This window comes from Salvelinus namaycush, chromosome 5, assembly GCF_016432855.1.
Source record: "Salvelinus namaycush isolate Seneca chromosome 5, SaNama_1.0, whole genome shotgun sequence".
NCBI classification, from domain to species: Eukaryota; Metazoa; Chordata; class Actinopteri; order Salmoniformes; family Salmonidae; genus Salvelinus; species Salvelinus namaycush.
Genome location: NC_052311.1, coordinates 49,149,494 through 49,168,478, shown reverse-complemented (window position 1 = coordinate 49,168,478; position 18,985 = coordinate 49,149,494). Strand labels below are relative to the sequence as shown.

Sequence of the window (18,985 nt, the reverse complement as noted above, 5' to 3'; positions counted from 1 at the left end):
ATCCAACATTTCAACTGATACAGTTGTTATACACAGTCGACAGACAAACACATTAATGCTGTCAAATATGTGGTAAGTAATTTTTATTAGAGAAATGATTCCAGTGATGAATACACTCTAATAAGGCAGCATTGACACAATTTTAGTAACAAGATAGCAAACAATGACATTTTTTTTCTCTTCAGTTTTTTGCCCAGGAACTATATTAATTTCTCCACACAAAACACAGCATATATACTAAATTAAAATAAAAGTTGAATTAAAGGTAGTATGAAAGGAAAATAGGCACAGACATTCATTCAAACCGCTTCTTCCCTCTTTGCTAAAACCGAGCACTCTTCAGGAGTCACTGGAAGTTCCTTGGTGTGTGGCTTGTTGTGTCATCCAACCAAATCTTTGCATAGCTTCCTATTTTACTTACTGTAACATGCCATTCAATATGAACACACTTTGGGAATCATCATATTAGCTTCATGAAAGGGATCGACGTGAACAAACAGACGCATTTGAACTAAATAGGTCATCACTTTTTCCCCCAGCGATAATCTAGTTTGAACGAAAGTAGATTTCAATGACAAAAGCATAACAGAATGTTTAGAAATGTAGTTAAACATTCAAATATTCAACAACTTAAAGGACAATAGGTTATATGCGCCAACTGCAGGTATATCAGCACTACAATATGTCAATTCAGATACAGTTATGGTCGATATGGTCGGCCACACGCTAGTCACGACCCACTCCCAAGAAACAAGTTGTAAGACGATGAAAGCACCATACCAAAATCAATAGTGGAAAACTGAGTGGTATAATGATGATGAAAAGGGCAAATATATAGGTCTTTCTGTGTTCAATACACTAACCCTCAAAACAAAAATTGGTTTTCAAACAATAGGGCTCTCGTTGGAGATAAATGAAGTGTGTCTATGTGTGTATGTGTGTTTGCCTATACTGCCTGTACACTCTGCTCGACCTGCAACACAGTCCATTTCCCTCACTGACACAATATCACTTTCTATTCCCTCATAACCACCCAAAGCCTTTAAGGGAGACTTGGGCTGGTTGTCACACGTTTTACTCTGGTGTGTATTTCTCAGCACCAGTATATATAACAAGACTCTTTTCAACATTAACAGAAAGACCAAGGTCTTGGGTTGAAATAGGGATCCTATTAGTATGTCTTATTCCAACAAGGAGTAATAAGCCATCAAACACACTCTGTCCACTTGTGACAACCAGCCCCATCGCAGGGTTGGTTGTCACACAGGAGGTTCACAGGAGGTTGGTGGCACCTTAATTGGGGAGGACGGGCTCGTGGTAATGGCTGAAGTGGAATCAGTGGAATAATATCAAACAAATGGTTTCCATGTGATTGATGCCATTCCATTCGCTCTGTTTCAGCCATTACTATGCGCCGTTCTCCCCTAGGCAGTCTCCACTGATGGGGTTGGTTGTCACAATGTTGGCTAGTAGTTTATTCCTTTTGTAAAAGGAAATCAAGCAATATAGTTTACAGCGTCTTAGAAATAGCCTTTCTTTTATCAAATGATATTCCTAACAAAATGCAGGATAACATATGACATTTTGAGTCAATTTGTGTGTGCGTGTGTTGCACACACATGTGTACATTTGTCGGTGTGTGACAGAAAAAATATGTTTGGGAGAGAAAGGCAACAAACCCAGATAGCAGAGAAACCTTTAGCCAATGGATGTACACATGATGAATGGGGAAGATGCAGTTTAGACATCGTTTGCTAATTGGCAAGACGTCTCACAGATGTTTTTAGAATACTTCCACTTTAAATTCTACAGTTCTATATAGTATATATGTCGGCCAGGCATCAAGACTCTATTCTGATGTCTCGGCGACATCTTCCCAATGTGCTAACGCTCTCCACCCTACATATATTATTCCCAACACATTTTGATATGGCGGGAAGGAAGGTTTACAGCAAAAGAACCCAATGCTAATTAAGATGCTAGTTACCACATGACTTGACCTAGGAACTCAGAAATAGGTTTGGAATGTAGCTCTCCCTATAAAAATCATAAGGTGAATGCACCAACTTGTAAGTCGCTCTGGATAAGAGCGTCTGCTAAATGACTTAAATGTAAATGTAAATATCCTTTTACATGTATACTTCCATAATTCAAACATTATATATTTTTTTAAATTCCGAAAACTTTAAAAAAAAAAAAACGTTCAGCTATGAATTAAAAAAATTATAAATGTTTTGTTAAGATGACATGAATCGACCAGGTGGATTAGTTCTTTCAAAGAATTCACACATTTTAATCTTAAAATTATAACACAGCGCCCTCTAGTTTGGAAGTTATAAGCACTGTGACAACCAACCCTGGTCTCCCCTACATACTGAATACAGAGCTACATGATAAAATAATGACGTGTGTTAGGTCTAGTGTGGTACATGTAAGTGCTATTATGTCAAGAAATGATCATATGATGTTGGGGATGTTATTAATAATTTTTCCTAATCTATAATATTTACAAAAATAATCATGCAAATATACAGGTAATGCCCAAAATAAAGAAAACACTTCAGTAAACTAGGGATACAAAGTATATTGAAAGCATGTGCTTCCACACAGGTGTGGTTCCTGAGTTAATTAAGCAATTAACATCCCATCATGCTCAGGGTCATGTATAAAAATGCCCTATTGCCCATTATTTTGGCTACCATGGCTAGAAGAGATCTCAGTGACTTTGAAAGAGGGGTCTCAAAGGAGCATAGGGTGCTTAAAGGGTGTGTGTGTCTCTTAGTCACCACATTTCAACCCAATTGAACACTTATGGGAGAATCTGGAGGGGCGCCTGAGACAGCATTTTCCACCCCATCAATTTAACACCAAATTATGAAATTTCTCGTGGAAGAATGGTGTCGCATCCCTCCAACAGAGTTCCAGACACTTGTAGAACCTATGCCAAGGCATAGAAGCTGTTCTGGCTCGTGATGGCCCAACACCCTATTAAGACATTTTATGTTGGTGTTTCCTTTATTTTGGCAGTTACCTGTACATATGCACTACGCTTTACAACTGAACAGAAACAGTAAGTGCTGTTATATATACTACAAGGATTAAATACTCAAGAGATACCACACTCTTTTTCAAGGATACATGTAAACAATAGCCACTGACAATGTTATATCAGCATGGGGTGAGTGGTATATTGGTTTGCCATAAACTTGCAATGACCACCACGATACCACATGAATACGACAGTGCCAAGACTCTTTGACCTTCACTGACCACATCCACATGCCTGGGAGATGAGGAGACATCACTCAGTTCTGTTGTGCACCATCATCTAAGATTTCTTCCATCAGATAGCTGTTATAAACAAGATCATTTGGTATGTCCTATCGATGTTACAATGATGGGTATGTTTTAGAGAGAATTTCAGTAATTCCCTGACATTTAAACAGCACGTAGTGTTTCAAAAAATGTATCCAATGACCATTAATGTATGTTGTAGATGTAACAAATAAGAGTACTCCAAAGAACAATTAAAGTGACTGAGCATTCACAGGAACACAAACTGCAAAGAACCATGGAGTTTCCATGGAAACGTACCTCTGTAAAATGGCACCTGTCTTTTAATCATAGACATGGTACAGTGCTGTAGCTTTCAGGTACACACTTAGAAAAAAGTGTTTCAAAAGGGTTCTTTGGCTGTCCCCATAGGAGAAACCTTTTTTGGTTCCAGATAGAAATATTTTGGGTTCCATGTAGAACCCTCTGTGGAAAGGGTTCTACAAGGAACTCAAAAGGGTTCTACCTGGAACCAAAAAAGGGTTCTTTAAAGGGTTCTCCTACGGGGACAGCCGAAGAACCCTTTTAGGTTCTAGATAGCACCTTTTTTTCTGAGAGTGTAGACGTTTAGAGCAGGCAATCTAAGAGAGCACTACACTGGTCTGTACATTTATTCAAGTCATAGTGGAGATTTAAATGAGATGGTTTTTGAATATTAAAACAAAATGGTGGAATCCTACTAAGTAGTCCAGTTAGTGATGAGAATCATGTAATGGATAGTCATACTTTATATTAAATATGGGTTTTGAGATGTTCTAATAATGGCTTACAAATATATAGGACAATTGAAAAACAGTAGCTAAATACTTATATATTAATATGAAAATTCCCTGCAAATTTACAGTTAAAGATTTTTCCAGTTTGAGATTTACACAAACCAGAAATAATGTTACGGGTACTTAGGTAACATTTGGGTCACTATATATAAAAGAAGGCACTTTTATGTGTTGTTAGACATCACATATGCTTCATACAACCCAGATCCTTTCAAGAATAAGTGAAAAGAAGTTGGCATATGATACTTTAACTCGAAATACTTCCACAACTTTAAACAGTAAACAATGCTACTGAATAACTGAAAGGCTTCATAAAAATAGCTGGGTATTCGGCTTCAAAGTAAACAGTGAACACATTAATAAACTCCTAAACAAACCTTATAATGACGTTAGAATAACATGTAAAAAAAAACATCCTGTGATAATAATGCAATGGGTTTATACAAATACTACCTGGTTTTAAAAGGTAGAATACAACTTCTTATGGTTGTTATTTCCAAAGTTCGCGACTGGGAGAATAGTTTAGCCAACCCTTTTCATTTGAACATACTGGTTGGTCACTGGTTGTGGGGAGTGTCACTGTTGCTTGCGTTTCGCGGGTGGCGTCAGTGGGTGGTTGGCACTGTGGTGGGGGTCCCACAGCAGAGGGGCACTGAAGATGCCAATGATGCCTAGGTTGAGGATGATGCTGAGGGCCAGTGCCCCCAGGGTACTCAGGAAGGAGGGTACGGCCGCCTGCGCAATGAGCCACGCCCTGCGTGAGGTCATATCTGCTAGCACCGCCTCCATCTGGAAGTGGGTACCCACCACGGCACAGATGTGGAAAAGCTGGTGACTGTGGCCTGAGAGAGGAGAGAGAGAAGGAGAGAGAGATCAATGAGAGAGAGAGTCATTAGAAATGCTTGAATTTGATCATACTGCAGTGAATAAGGATTTACCAGGATTGCTCAAATTGTCACTGTTCAAATATTTGCCTACAGTGCCATCACGGACACAGTAGAAAGGACACTGATATGCGACAACAATAACTGGCCTCAGGCCAGACTAGCTAAAGCTTGATCAATAACTGATATAACCTCCCAATTCCGGTTGCCATGGTAACCGGGCGTGGACGTACCGAAGTAGTCGAAGCGCCCCGGGGCCAGCCTCTCTGGAAGGTGTGAGGCAAACAGGAAGCAGGTGAGGAAGGCGAAGAGGAGGTGGTAACAGTGACTGGGCAGGGCCTCACTGTGACAGCAGCTGCCACCGCAGCACAGCAGCAGCTACACACACACACACATATACAAACCCACATAAGATCATTGGCACAAACAGCGGCCAAGGGATTAAAAGCTTTAACAGCATGTGGTCAAATCTTTATTTATTCTACACAAAATCAGTTTCTAAGTTAATGAGCCAAAAGTCCTGGTCAATGTATTAAAGAGAGGCATTAATCGGATCTAAACTGTAACATAACAAACAGAATGCAACCCAATGACTGTACAAGCAGACTTTCTGTGAACTCTGTCTACACTTTCTCAAAATACACTCACTCTGTAAAATAGAGGGATGTTGTCAAAGATGAATGGAAAGACAAATGCCCCTGTCCGGAGAACTTTACTGCGGTGTGGAAACTGCATCTCCAGGAATCTATAAACAAATAAAAACAGAGGGAGGAAAGTTACAATGGTTTCAACGACGAGGAGAGGGATGCATCACGGGTAGGATACCGTATTGTCTGCCTACCTAGAATAGCAGGACAGGCTGGTGCAGAATAGTGTGTTGCAGATGGCAATGGGCACAAAGTGTTGGTGCAGCCAGCTGTTGACCCAGCAGTCAGGCATCACATAGGAGCCATAGGTTATGGCACAACCTGGACACAAACACACAAAAACACTGAAAGGTTTTAAAAAAAACATACGATATCTGAAACTAAATCTACCATGCATTTACCTACCATACACTCACCAAGCACTTGAAATAATTATAAATTGCAATGATCATAATGTATCAATTAGGCTTTAATAACCTACTAATGAAACATTGGCCTTGCACTTGCTGTATATATGCTTCAACACCCGTTTTAATCCCAATGATGTACTTCCAATTAATCTAGAAGCTGTTTTAAATAAGCTTGCCTGCAGAACACCATCTACAGTAAACATTTGCAATTCTTATCCCAGAAACGTCTGGACATTTAGTGCTGGGTATGTTTCGGCAGTAAGGAGAATTGTGGTAGATCAAGGATCATATTGCAGGGGCCTCATATCCATTAATATGGATTTGAAAAGGCACGTTTTCAAAGTAAGAGACAAGGTTTATGTTTGAAAGAGAGGGACAAGCCTATCACACACACCCATACAAGCAAACACACACCCAAGAAAAGCACACGTATTCACAAGCAGAATGCAAATACCCAAGTATGTGAATTGGTTGAGCAAGCACGTGGACACAGACATGAATCCATGGAAAATGTACATGTGAAGGTGTAGAACAGTGGTATGCACACATCCATAAAAACTTTCCCCAGATGCTGGATCCAAGAGGAAAACATATGCTGATATTTTAATCTATGCTGCCTGTTGACCTAAATCTGACAGTGCAATCTGGTGCGACATGCTTTCTGTTTGTAAGTAGACCTGTATGGCTTCTCTATTGGATGAGCAACCCTCAGGCTGGATGTCTTAAACAAAAGACAAACATTATTCCAAGGTGAAAGAATTGTAAAAGAAAACAAACTCTGATTTCACTGTTGGTATTGAGCTGTCGAACGTGTTTACATACCGCTTTACTCAGCTCAATTGTATATACCGTATTCTATTCTACTGTATTTTAGTCAATGCCACTCCGACATTGCTCGTCCTAATTTTTGAAATATTTCTTAATTCCATTCTTTGACTTTTAGATTTATGCGTGTTGTTGTGAATTGTTAGATACTACCGCACTGTTGGAGCTAGGAACACAAGCATTTCCCTACACCCGCAATAACATCTGCTAAATATGTGTATGTGACCGATAACATTTGATTTGATTTGATCTGATACTTGAACAAGACATGTATTATTATGAGGTTTTGTGGGTGAAAAAACCTTCATTACAGTGAATCTGACAAGCCCAGACAGCACAGCAACACGACACACACAGCGCCAAATCAAACATACACGAACAATGAAGTAACCACACAAACAATGGTTACAAATGTGGGAAGTAGTATACAAAGTTCTAATCGTGCAACTGATTGCCCAAGTTCGCCGAGACTTTTTGGAACTTGAAAGATTGCACGTGGCCTTTACCCTGTGGTATTGCACCAGGTCGGATTAGTGGAAGCAGTAGCCTACTGTGAGAGTAGGCAGACTTGGTACTGGAGGAAATGTAACCAGAAAAAATAACTAAAGGTAAAGGAAGCACTAATAGTCTAACTGTGAAGTGCAGACAGTCAGACGTCATGCAGCGGGCCTTACCCAGGCTGTAGAGGCTGAGTGCGCCGTAGTCGAAGAAGTAGCAGATGTGGCGTGCCTCGGGGGACATGGTGCTGAATGTGTGTGCACAGCTGGAGGTGAATGGGTACACGCAGATCAGCAGCATGTACACCAGCAGCGGCCAGGTGTAGCTCTCCGACAGGAAGTTCAGTGTGGAGCACAGGACGCTGAAGCGCCACAGGAAGTACCTGGGAAATGAGACGCGTCGCAACACCGTCAGTTTCAATTCATATGAAATGGGGGAGTGATCGGAAGATTTGATACGAAGACAGGAAGACACTAATCTGATATGTATGCTTTCCAGTCTAAACCAGCCCTAATTGTTACAGAATACCTCCAGCTATCTATGGATCTGATCTCCTTGTCTACATTCAGAGTGTTTGCATTGGTGTACATACCATGTGGGCAGGAAGTGGGTCCAGATGTTGACTGTCTCATTGGTCATCTGGAAGCTGCTAAGGATGCAGTCCAGGGCGGAGCTTTGGGGGTGACGGTATCCCGAGATGATGCCATCCTCCCGGAACACCTGAAGGCAAAACACTGTGATACACAGTACATAGGCTACTATAGAGATTATCTAACAAACAACTGGAGGCCATCAAGACCTGTCCTCCTAGTCTGGTACATCTGGGCCTGTATTTCAAAAAGTGTCTTCGAGCAGGAGTGTTGATTCATCTTAAGATAGCATTCATCTTAAGATAGCTAGGTGGGACAACCACATATCTCAGTCATAGTAGGTACGTTTTTAGTAGCTTTCAGCAAAGTCAGTGCAAGTAGGGGGAAAAGTCAAGTGCGAGTTTTAGTTCACGAAAGGCAATCTTTATTTTATTTTTTTATTTACAGAAATGGGTTGAATATTCAGTCTGTGAAACCTCTGAAGGTTTGTGAAATGGTTGCGAAAGGTTTCTCTTTCAGTATGGTCACTCTTACCTTGGGGACTTGGTGGATGTCGAAGAGCTGGGGGAGTTTGATGCTAAGCATGTCTGTGGGCAGTCTGATGGCTCCCCTCCCTCTCTGGCAGGCCTCCCTGAGCCTGGCCCTGCATCCCCGGCAGAGGACACACCAGACTGGGCAGTCAAACGCTGGGGCCTGGGCCCCCTCTCCAGGCCCTGGTTCCCATTGCATACAGCGGTCCCAACCCCAGCCTTGGCCCCAGCCCTGGGCCCAGCCCCCACCACCGCTGGCCACCCCACCCCCCCACCACAAAGGAAACACTGCAGAGAGAGAAAGGGAAGAAAATGGCTGTTAGATATAATGCTCTAGAAATTGTACTGACATACACTCAGATATATTGTGTGATGACTGTTACATACCCATCAGAACGAGAAATGTGTTTACATATCACACATGACACATCCACTGTATGTGAATCGGTTGGGGAATAGTTCACTCTGTTTCCACTTGATTTCAAATTACAAACCAATACAAAAACATTCCATAGAATTTTCTCGTGGTTCCATCAAAATGAGTATTCCTTCTTTTGTCATAATGTCCTTTTTGACTGGACTCAACACAGTCTTCCATTGTGTCAACCTTCTCTAGACATCCCCAGACATGGACTCAGATTTAGACAGTGGTTAGCATTGTCACATTATGGTGGGCTGTTAGCTAACAAAGCTAGCATGACAATAACATGTTCCTGCTATGTAGTATTGAACAGAGGACTCCTTCTGTTCAGATAGCAAGGGAGATTGTCAATAAGAGCCTTTTGCTTATGAAGCCAGCAACCCACACCATGTTCAATATTGCAGGCATGCTGTGCTTGCCATTTATCAGCTGGCAAAAACACAAAAAAACGCTTGTTGGTTTCATGCAAATCTGTCATCGTCTATTGAGAGTTTCTGTTGAGGAAGTTTCATTTTGCCCTACTTACTGATATTTAAATCACTCATCATCTCTCACTGTCTCTATAACTGAAAGGTATTTCAGATACCCTTTATGGAAATACACTGAGCGTACATAATATTTGGAACACCTTCCTAATATTGACTTGCACCCCCTTTTGCCCTCAGAACAGCCTCAACTTGTCAGGGCATGGACTCTACAAGGTTTTGAAAGCCTTCCACAGGGATGCTGGCCCATGTTGACTACAATGCTTCCCACAGTTGTGTCAAGTTGGCTGGATGTCCTTTGGGTCGTAGTCCATTCTTGATACACACAGGAAACTGTTGAGCGTGAAAAACCCAGCAGCAAATCGGTGCGCCTGGTACCTGCTACCACACCCTGTTCAAAAGCACTTAAATATTTTGTCTTGCCCATTCACCCTCTGAATGGCACATACACAATCCATGTCTCAATTGTCTTAATGCTTTAAAATCCTTCTTTAACCGGTCTCCTCCCCTTCATCTACACTGATTGAAGTGGATTTAACAAGTGACATCAATAAGGGATCATAGCTTTCACTTGGATTCACCTGGTCAGTCTATGTCATGGAAAGAGCAGGTGTTCCTAATGTTTTGTACACAGTGTATATCATATCAATGTGTGCAAACCACGATCAAAGCTTATTGTGAAATAGACACAAATGACTTGGGTTGCAACGTCATACCGAATTCAATATAATATAATTAAAATTGAAGAGGCAGTAATTGGGAGCACGCTAGACTTTGAAGTGACTTGTGTGAATCTGTGAGGAACAGGAAATTCGTGATGTGCAGTTCACAAATGATTATTTTTTAACAACCTTTTTAACTGACTTGAGAGTCATGGTATATTTTTCAGAGTGACTCGTTCCTTTTAGTCGTTCGTTTGACCTGCTCTGCTGGCCACGATGATTCATACGCGTTTCTCCGGCTCAGTGGTTCCAGAGACGTGCTCCGACCACCAGCTGTTTATCATATGTGCGTGCAGGAAAATAGATAGAGAAGAAGAATACATGTTTAGAACTGGTATTTGATCTCATGGTGTAAGAATTAATGTAATTAGTTGATTATTGAAAGCTACACAGCTTTGTAGAAGCCTAAACAGCCTGCCTCTGCTCAACAAAATCGAGAACGAAACGTTTGGGGGCCTGCAGCAGTTCGCGAACGATATCTCCCTCTCGGCAGTCAAGTCATTCCGCAAAGAGTCGTTCACAATCTAGTCTGGTTTGTATGCCTAGCTATCACCAATGTACATTGTTTGAAGCACACTTGAGTAAGTCTCAGTCACAAATGACAGCTCCAATAAGCCCCCTGTGGTGAACGGGAGGCTTGTAGAATCATGAGCCTTTCAAGTTTTAAGTTAATCGTTCGCCGGCAGGGGGTCCTGCGCGCTCTAGGTACTGAATCAAATGAACGAAATGAGTCGAAAGATTCATCTGAGTCAGTAAAAAGAGTCAAACTTCCCATCACTACAGGAAATACTGTGTGATAGCCACTGAGGCACACACAAACAGCAGAGCATGTATGTGCTGAACAAGCAAACAGGATGGATAAACATGCCAGGAGAGGAAGGATCATGATGTCTACCTGGAACCAAAAAGGGTTCTTCAAAGGGTTCTCCTATAGGGACAGCCGAAGAACCCTTTTAGGTTCTTGATAGCACCTTTTTTTCTAAGCGTGTATGTTAAAGAGCACAATCAAACTAAATTCCGCTCCAGCCATTATCACGAGCTCGTCCTCCCCAATTAAGGTGCCACAAACCTTCTGTGACCACCATCCATACGGTTTCCTTTGTGAGAGTACAGTTACTACAACAGCCTCATATAAGTCCTATCCTAAGGCTCAGAACGGAAGTTGCTCTGGTCTGATGATATGTCATAGTCAGAGCACTTATCTCAGTGTTGGCTAGTTTAAATATTACTTGGAGGTTGCCCTGTCATTATGGTGCATACCTCAGGCTCTGTGATGTGACAGTGTGTGAGGGGAGACAGAGACAGAGAGAGGGGACAGGACACTGCATGGTGGCCCAGCTGCAGGCCGTATCCTATTTACTGGGACAAAGTGTGCTTTGTGACTGAGGCCCTGTCTGGAGAGAGCAGGACCAAGGGCCAACTGTTACACACTGGCCTGGGCTCTATGAAAATGAGTAGCCATTCTGCTCAACACACACACACACAATATTATATTGAATTCTGTATGACATTGCAATCCAAGTAATTAGTGTCTAATTCACAATAAGCTTTGATAGTGGGTTGCACATATGGATATGATATACACTGAGTGTACAAAACACTAGGAACACCTGTTCTTTCCATGACATAGACTGACATATTGATGTCACTTGTTAAATCCACTTTAACCAGTGTAGATGAAGGGGAGGAGACAGGTTAAATAATTATTTTTAAGCCTTAAGACAACTGAGACATGGATTGTGTATGTGTGCCATTCAGAGGGTGAATGGGCTTAACAAAAGACGTGTCTTTGAACGGGGTATGGTAGTAAGTGCCAGGAGCACCGGTTTGAGTGTGTCAAGAACTGCAACGCTGCTGGGTTTTTTCAGAGCATTGGAGTCAACATGGGCCAGCATCCCTATGGAATGCTTTCGACACCTTGTAGAGTCCATGCCCCGATGAATTGAGGCTGTTCTGAGGACAAAAGGGGTGCCACTTAATATTAGGAATGTGCTCCCAACGTTTTGTACACTCAGTGGTCCTGTGAATACACCGTGGCCTCCATTTTGGCCTCCTAGGCTCTCCTTTTCATTGGATTCGTGTGCTCCTTGGGATGGCACTACCTGTATGCCCACCTGTATGCACACATACTTATTCTGCTAATTGAGTAATCCCAAGAAGCAAGTTCATGTTGTAAATGTGGTCCTGATTAAAACCTAGTTATAGGGTCAAAATGTTGCCTGTATAATGTAAAAGGACTTTGGGAGTGTACGGAATACTCACTTTGGTTACCACAAATCACCACCTAGACATAGATGACTAAAACATCTGTGGCCATATTCAGAAAGTGTTTCAGAGTAGGATTGCTGATCTTGCATAAGTGGTGCCTTTTAGATCATAATGAATAACATTGAATGAACAGGGAGGACCTGATCCTAGATCCGACTGTAAATACGGTCCCTGGCTTCCTTTCTGCAGCAGAGAAACTGTGGTAAGGAAAACAAGCCTAAATGAATTATTCTTAATCCTAACCCACCCCACTATGAAGTCATCTTTAATTCTAAGTGGACTCATCATGACTCCAACTGTCCTCTCCCAAACTGACTCTTCCCAGCAGCCTCATTGCTAATCAGCTGTAAAAATGTCAGGTGATCATGTGAGTAAGAAATAGTCTCACTGCAGAGTGGAAAATAAACATGTCCACATATTTTGGCTTAGGGTACGCCCCAATTTTGTTAACTTTGTTGGAATCTGAATTGCCAAGCACAAACTATTGGCATCCATGTCCGTGTTTATGGGAAAGATCTGCTAAGTGACCAGGTGATGATTGGGTAATGGTCCAAACCGATTTATCTGATTAGATCTCATGACAATGAGCGCATTGCAATGAGCGCATAGACGACAGTTCTCAGTTTACTTTTAAAAGAACTGCACGTTCTGTCACAACCAGTCAAACTACTTATGAATAACACAGATTTATAGCCTGGAATCTAAAACAATGGTGGAACTGAGCATATCAGTTTGGATTCCAGGGTGTGTCTAACAGTGTGCGGTCCTTTCCGAATCCGATTTCGTTCTCCATCCACAGTTGGTTGGGGAGGACGGGCTCGTGGTAATGGCTGGAACGGAATCAGTGGAATGGTATCAAACACATGGTTTCTATACATTTGATGCCATTCCATTTTCTCCATTCCAGACATTATTATAAGCCGTTATCCCCTCAGCAGCCTCCACTGTCTCCATCAGTAGTAGAATGGGAATTTTGTTTGTCTACTTCTGGTGTAGTCCAATAACGGGAGGTCTTGGAGGTGTTGCTCATGGGCCTCTGTGATAACAACCACTTCTCATGTGCTCACTACCACCCACTCTCAACTACACCACCCACTCACAAGGCTGTTCTGCACAGTAGCAACACATTTCTCTTCAGAATAATTTATTGGCAAGGACTTGATCATTTGTGACTTTCTATCTACAATACTATACAATTGTGCAAAGCAGTAACAAGAAAGTGAGAGGTAGGTTAAACCCTCCGTCAGAGGTGTTTGTTTAAGTATCAGTGAGTGTCTGTCTTTGTTTGTTTGTGTGCAAGAGCATGGTAATGGTTGCCACATACCGCAAACAAGGGGAAAACAAGCACTCTAAACAGTGACTGCCAGTGGCGGTGACCATCCACAGTTCCCCTACCAACATGTTTCACAATCTACAAATATTCAAATTTTTCCCTCCTTCCTTCCTCCCTCTCTCCTCTTCACCTCCCCTTTACCCCTCTCCACCTCTTTTGAATACGCAGCTTCTCTCCCACTTTTCCCTCTTTCTGTTCCACTCTCTCGCCCAACTCCTGAATTCTGAAATTCTTTCCCTCGCTCGTGTTCTCGTCACGTGACCTTCCTCAATAGAATACTTTATAACTCAGGAGCTGACGATAAGAAGTCTATGTGGGGAGCATGTTGACATGGGCACATGTCAGTTTTATGCAAACAAGAACAAGGCACATCGTTCGCCCCATAGAACATTGCATTGTCATCTAGCTGCATGATTCTGTACAGTTTGTACTGGGAATGGAACATGGAAGACATCACCTCAACACACACAAACAATATGACTGACGGTCAAGTGTACCCTGAACAACAGGATTCACCGGTTTCTGTCCGTATTGTACTGCAGTAGGTATAAATCCATCAAATAACTCCATGTATAGCTGAACTAACTATCAGACCCTCCCATTGACCTAGATGGAGAACTCATTAACACTGTCTGTTGAGGACTTTAAATTCACACTATGCCACTATGCCATATGACATTATTATAGGATAGTGATAAATGGATTAGAATATCACCTGTTAAGTCCAGTAAGAGGTAGATTTTTTTTCTTCTTAAATGCATCCTTCCTCTCGTCGCTTCTTTCCTGTAATCACTGATCTAACATGAATACATTGTTTAAAGCGTAACAGAACCTTTGCTTTCACCAATCTACAAACTGCTGAATGACTCTCTCACAATGCATTTGACATGATTTAAACAGGGTCACACAGTTCCTTGCTGCAGGTGTGGTGTCAACCAGTAATATCACGTGTGATCATCTGTGATTAACTATAAGAAGTTACAACTTGTCATTGCAATAGCAATAGAGTGGCAACAACAGTAGACTAGACCAACCAGATATGTAGGGAAGAGATCTACATTTGGTCTACGAAATGTTTAACTCATATAACCTAGGTAGGGCAAGGTAGCTGTCCTACCTGTCTCTCGCCCTACCTTTGTAGAGTAACGCACTAACGCCCTGTACCAGAGGCAGGGCAGAGGGTGAAACTCAATTCATTGCTCTGAAGTTGTCAACAACATGAACATAGCAAAAGAAAGAATAAATGCTGAGTGCATAGCTTCATGAGAGAAACGAGATCCAACAATTGGACACAGTTTCTCACAAAGAGCACTCAATCCTATATCCTGTTCAAATTCAAATGAATAAGACTTTTTATAGGAATGTACAATGCCTGAAGTCACATTCATATGACATTAATACTGGAGAAATGGTAAAGGCAGACACACAACAATCACAGACAAACTGTTATGGCACAGGCTAAAAAGACAATCTCAGAGAGAAACTTTCTGGTGAGAGATTGGGATCTATTTTTCCCAAGAGAATAGCATTTACCGTGGGAGTCGGGCATGTGGAGGGAGAATATGCTCTAAAGAGAGCCGAGATGTGAAACCAGGGAAGGACTGCCTCACAGTCTTGGTGAACTGTAGGCGGTCTATCGGCCTATCCTAGTAGCTCTCTACACAGCCCCTGCCCAGAAGAACCCTGGAGAGATTGAAGAAATGTTCTGCGCGATCACGTGTGCTGTTGCAGCAACAATAACAAGACAAAAGCCATTATCTGTGCTGCGGGCCAGAAATTACAAGACCAAGAATGTTCCCCCGTGCGCGTTTTTAATGCATGTTTGCTTTCCAAGAAAGAGGAGTACTGGATCTCTAATCTATTTTCAGAGACTATTTGGTCTTAATTTTCATGTCGGATAGCCTACCATATTGTTATCACATTGTATGAAAATTGTTATAGGCCAATTGCCTATATGTTCGGGCGCAATGTCAAATTTGTCACACTTCAGACAATAAAACGCCTACACACTCATGACAGGCTACACTGCCAATTTCATCAATCCATTTTTTATGTGAACACAAAAAGTCAAATATGCCGACAAAACAGTGTAATGATATTTTAAATGACAAGATATATAGGTTACATAATATAATTTGCATAATAGCTGAAAAGTCTGTTTCCGTGGAGACATATTCCTAGATAACATTTTCAGGATTTCCATAGTTACCTACACGCAAGTGGCGCACACACATAAACGCACGCGCGCAGGTACACCCTCGCATACACCCACACAGCATCAAAACAAAAACGAAAATATCAAAATCGATAGGCTATTCGATAGGCTATTCGAAAGAAACATCGCACACTAAAAAATGTACTTTAAAAGACCTCGAATAACATTGGTTGATATATTATAGACCTATCTATCTATATGTGGGAGGGGTCATATAGCGATGTGAGAGGTAGCCCAACAATAAAAAAACAAGTGATGGTTTTCAGAAGTAGGCCTATAGAGTAATACAGACAGTGCTTGGAAAGAAAAACGCCACTTACCGGTAATCATATCCAGTAGCCTACACACACACTATAGGTTGTTACATTGTAACAAGCAAACTATGGGACGTGAAGAGAAAGAAACGAAGTCAAACCTTTCAGCTTTATATTGGCGGTGATCTCATCTGCGCGAATCTTCACTGGTGCAATGTAGTCACTGACCAAAATGAACAATTGTTGCTTGTAATAAACTATAGTTCCATTGTAAATCCGATTATCCTGACCATTGGAGGCTGGTGTAAATCTGTATAAACTGTCTATGTCCTGCATTCCTTCACAGGCGAATAAAAACACTGCAAACCCGTTGCCCCAACGTCGAAATCCCACCCTCCTCACACAGCGACTTTTTGATTGGACGGGGACAAGAAAGAAAACCTTGTTATGGAGAATCAGGAGACAAGGCAGAGAGCAAGCTTTTAAGGAATCCCATATCATCGCATAATTATTATAATTTACATGCACAGACAGTTATATAATTTCCTTAATAAAAATGCCACATTGAAACGTTTTTCACATTACATTGTTTAAACAGATCCGAAGACTATTGGGTGATTTCAATGGTGCTGATTTTCTTCTGTAGCCAATTCAATACCATAATCATATAGGCGAAGTTGACATTTTTCAGAAATTCTCACTCAGTAAGTCAAGGCAGGCAGGTCACTTCATAATATTCAAACTGAACCAAATCTACATGAAAAACAGGGCCTATTTTTCATGGACTGAGAGGCATATTGACAAAATGCTTTGTTAGGACTTTTTATCCTCCCTCAGCACCCCCAGGGCCAGACTACCGCATTTGGGGTCAAGGGGGCCACGGGGCATTAACCTCTGCCAAAATGTGCATTAGCACATTTTGCCATGGTGCAGAGAGACAAAAATGCTGTTTTCTAATGCTATTCTATACATTGTCATTTTTTTTAAAAAGCGAATGCCCTGCAATTCTGCCAGGGGCAGAGAAAAAAAGTGCTGCCATGAGGCTGAGAGAACATTTTGCAGTTTTAAAGCTAATTTCCTAAAATTCTACACATTTTTGCTATCTGCTATCATATGCTCCTACGAAGGTTCAAACGATGAACTTCGCCTTAAGATGCTTTTGGGAAACCGGGCCCTGGACTGTTCACCTCCCCAACACCAGAAAGTGGGCCAGCCCTGTGTGGTGCCAACCATCTTCTGTTGGGATGGCGCTGACCCCGCTGCCAGGGGATTGGTTACTCACTGCCATGCAGAATGGTGGGCATGGGGCCCAGGCATCCAGGGTAGTGAGGGGCACGAGACCTCACAACAGAAGAGACCAGGATAGATGGCACACAGAGACCTACTCACAGGACCGAGATTGATTGATGAGCCAGACTACACTGAACGGGTTCAGAATGAGAAGTTAGAGAGGAAAGTGGAACAGAACTACCATATTTCAATAGGTAAGGGTGTTTTGAAACTTTGGAACACGCCTATAAAATAAAAAACATTAAATGTGTTCCAACAGCAAGCGGTACCAGAGCGCTAAGTCTAGGTCCAAAAGGCTTCTTAACAGCTTCTACCCCCAAACTAAATTCAGCAAAAAAAGAAACGTCATCTCACTGCCAACTGCGTTTATTTTCAGAAAACTTAACGTGTAAATATTTGTATGAACAATACAAGATTCAACAACTGAGAAATAAACCGAACAAGTTCCACAGACATGTGACTAACAGAAATTGAATAATGTGTCCCTGAACAAAGGGGTGGTCAAAATCAAAAGTAACAGTCTGCATCCGGTGTGGCAACCAACTGCATTAAGCGCTGCAGTGCATCTCCTCCTCATGGACTGCACCAGATTTGCCAGTTCTTGCTGTGAGATGTTACCCCACTCTTCCACCAAGGCACATGCAAGTTCCCGGACTTTTCTGGGGGGGATGGCCCTAGCCCTCATCCTCCGATCCAACAGGTCCCAGAAATGCTCAATGGGATTGAGATCTGGGCTCTTCGCTGGCCATGGCAGAACACTGACATTCCTGTCTTGCAGGAAATCCCACACAGAACGAGCAGTATGGCTGGTGGCATTGTCATGCTGGAGAGTCATGTCAGGATGAACCTGCAGGAAGGGTACCACATGAGGGAGGAGGATGTCTTCCCTGTAACGCACAGCGTTGAGATTGCCTGCAATGACAACAAGCTCAGTCCGATGATGTTGTGACACATCGCCCCAGACCATGACGGACCCTCCACCTCCAAATTGATCCTGCTCCAGAGTACAGGCCTCGGTGTAATGCTCATCCATTCGACGATAAACGTGAATCCGACCATCACCCATTGTGAGACAAAACCACGACTCGTCAGTGAAGAGCAATTTTTGCCAGTGCTGTCTGGTCCAGCGACGGTGGGTTTGTGCCCATAGGCGACATTGTTGCCGGTGATGTCTGGTGAGGACCTACCTTTACAACAGGCCTACAAGCCCTCAGTCCAGTCTCTCTCAGCCTATTGCGGACAGTCTGAGCACTGATGGAGTGATTGGGCGTTCCTGGTGTAACTCAGGCAGTTGTTGTTGCCCTCCAGTACCTGTCCCGCAGGTGATGTTTGGTTGTACCGATCCTGTGCAGGTGTTGTTACACGTGGTCTGCCACTGCGAGGATGATCAGCTGTCCGTCCTGTCTCCCTGTAGCGCTGTCTTAGGCGTCTCACAGTACAGACATTGCAATTTATTGCCCTGGCCACATCTGCAGTCCTCATGCCTCCTTGCAGCATGCCTAAG

The 18,985-nt window shown here is 42.3% G+C and overlaps 1 protein-coding gene across 1 annotated transcript; it reads right to left on the bottom strand.

Annotated features, from left to right (window-relative positions):
- Window positions 1-3,826: 3,826 nt before the first annotated feature.
- On the bottom strand, window positions 3,827-8,708 carry LOC120048390 (membrane progestin receptor delta-like). Its single transcript, XM_038994321.1, has 7 exons — window positions 8,498-8,708; window positions 7,966-8,093; window positions 7,550-7,755; window positions 5,835-5,961; window positions 5,642-5,738; window positions 5,227-5,371; window positions 3,827-4,951 (listed from the first exon to the last, which is right to left on the bottom strand). The coding sequence occupies exons 1-7, from the start codon at window positions 8,690-8,692 to the stop codon at window positions 4,686-4,688; spliced, it is 1,164 nt and encodes a 387-aa protein (XP_038850249.1). The 5' UTR covers window positions 8,693-8,708; the 3' UTR covers window positions 3,827-4,685.
- Window positions 8,709-18,985: the final 10,277 nt, after the last annotated feature.